This window comes from Plasmodium fragile, assembly GCF_000956335.1.
Source record: "Plasmodium fragile strain nilgiri unplaced genomic scaffold supercont1.237, whole genome shotgun sequence".
Lineage (NCBI taxonomy): Eukaryota > Apicomplexa > Aconoidasida > Haemosporida > Plasmodiidae > Plasmodium > Plasmodium fragile.
This window is the reverse complement of record NW_012192817.1, coordinates 1-1,309: the sequence shown is the minus strand read 5'-3', so window position 1 is coordinate 1,309 and position 1,309 is coordinate 1. Positions and strand designations below refer to the sequence as shown.

Below are 1,309 nucleotides of genomic sequence, written 5' to 3'. Positions count from 1 at the left end.
TCATTCTGTGGCCGTGACCTTCAACATCACTCCAACTGCGCCCGAATGTTCAGGATCTGGCACTTCAGGTGATGCATCCTATAAAAGAATAAAGACGGAACACTGAGAAATAGAGTAGCTTTTACATCAGACACTCTGTACCACGCAGCATATGTAAACAGGATCAATACCGAAAAACAAAGAAACAACAACAAAAAACAAAACAAGAACAGCTTCTCGAACATCTCGCACAGAGGCAGAGAGAAACCAAACGTCGAATGAGAATGAGCGGGACGCAGAGCGTCCTCGCGGCACAGCGACGGGGCGGCCGCGGCAACCCAGCACGGCCGACCGCGTGGTCATCAATGCAACCCACCACAACCGTGTGGCCGACCGGGGCCATCCACCGTAAAAAACATCAGTTTCCGTCAACATTATTCCTTTTCACTTGATTCTACAGGTAACGGTGCTGCAGTGGATAAGGACACGAAGGACAAAGAACAGACTCCCACAACAGGCACGCATCCAGGAGCAGAAGGGGGTGGTCCAGTAGTACCACAGCCAACACCATCCACAGCAACAGCAATAGGAACAGCTGAGGAGGTGAAACCATCAGTGGAACCCACATCACCATCATCAGGCACAACAGCATCAGAAGCAACCACAAAAGTGCAGCAGCCTGACACACCAGTAGCACCGCCCCCGGTGCCCAAACCGCCGGACGACGTGGAGACGACATCATCTGGTGGGGAAGGACAGGCAGTTGCGCATGGTACTACCCCAGGCAGTGGAGGAGGTTCCTCTGGTCCCGGTTCCAATGGCCACCAAACCCCTGGTTCGTCAGGACCAGGTTCCACGGGTACTAGTACTACGGGTGGATCCTTAAGTTCAGGAGGTAGTACGAACGGTGAAATACAACCTAGCCTCCCCCCTACCTCAAAATCCTTCGACCCCAAGGATCTTATCCCGTACACCCCCGCGATCATTCCCGCGGTGGTTGGTATTGGGGTTATTGCGTTCTTCCTCTGGAAGGTAAGTATATACGACAATGAGGGAATCCAGCATTTGCAGGATGTTTATACCTCAGAAACTCCCTACGCGCACCAATATATGATGTTTCTAACGAATATACTGCTACACCCGTGTTCATTCCTTTTATCCTACCGTCCTCACCCTGCTCTTTACCCCCTTTTTTTGCTTAGTACTTTGCCTACCTGGCCAAACGACGACGAACCTATCGAACCGTGCGTGACGTGCCATCACCGCCACTCGACGAAGAAATATTGGCGCATCTACAACGCGGCGAGCCGCCGCCACCCGATTACGGGTA

The 1,309-nt window shown here is 52.3% G+C and overlaps 1 protein-coding gene across 1 annotated transcript; it reads left to right on the top strand.

The window, feature by feature from the left end:
- Positions 1-439: 439 nt before the first annotated feature.
- Positions 440-1,011, top strand: AK88_05684 (uncharacterized protein; the record flags this gene model as incomplete). Its single annotated transcript, XM_012483286.1, has 1 exon — positions 440-1,011. A coding segment is annotated over one exon (572 nt), but the record flags the coding sequence as incomplete, so codon positions are not given.
- Between the last annotated feature and the right edge of the window lie 298 nt (positions 1,012-1,309).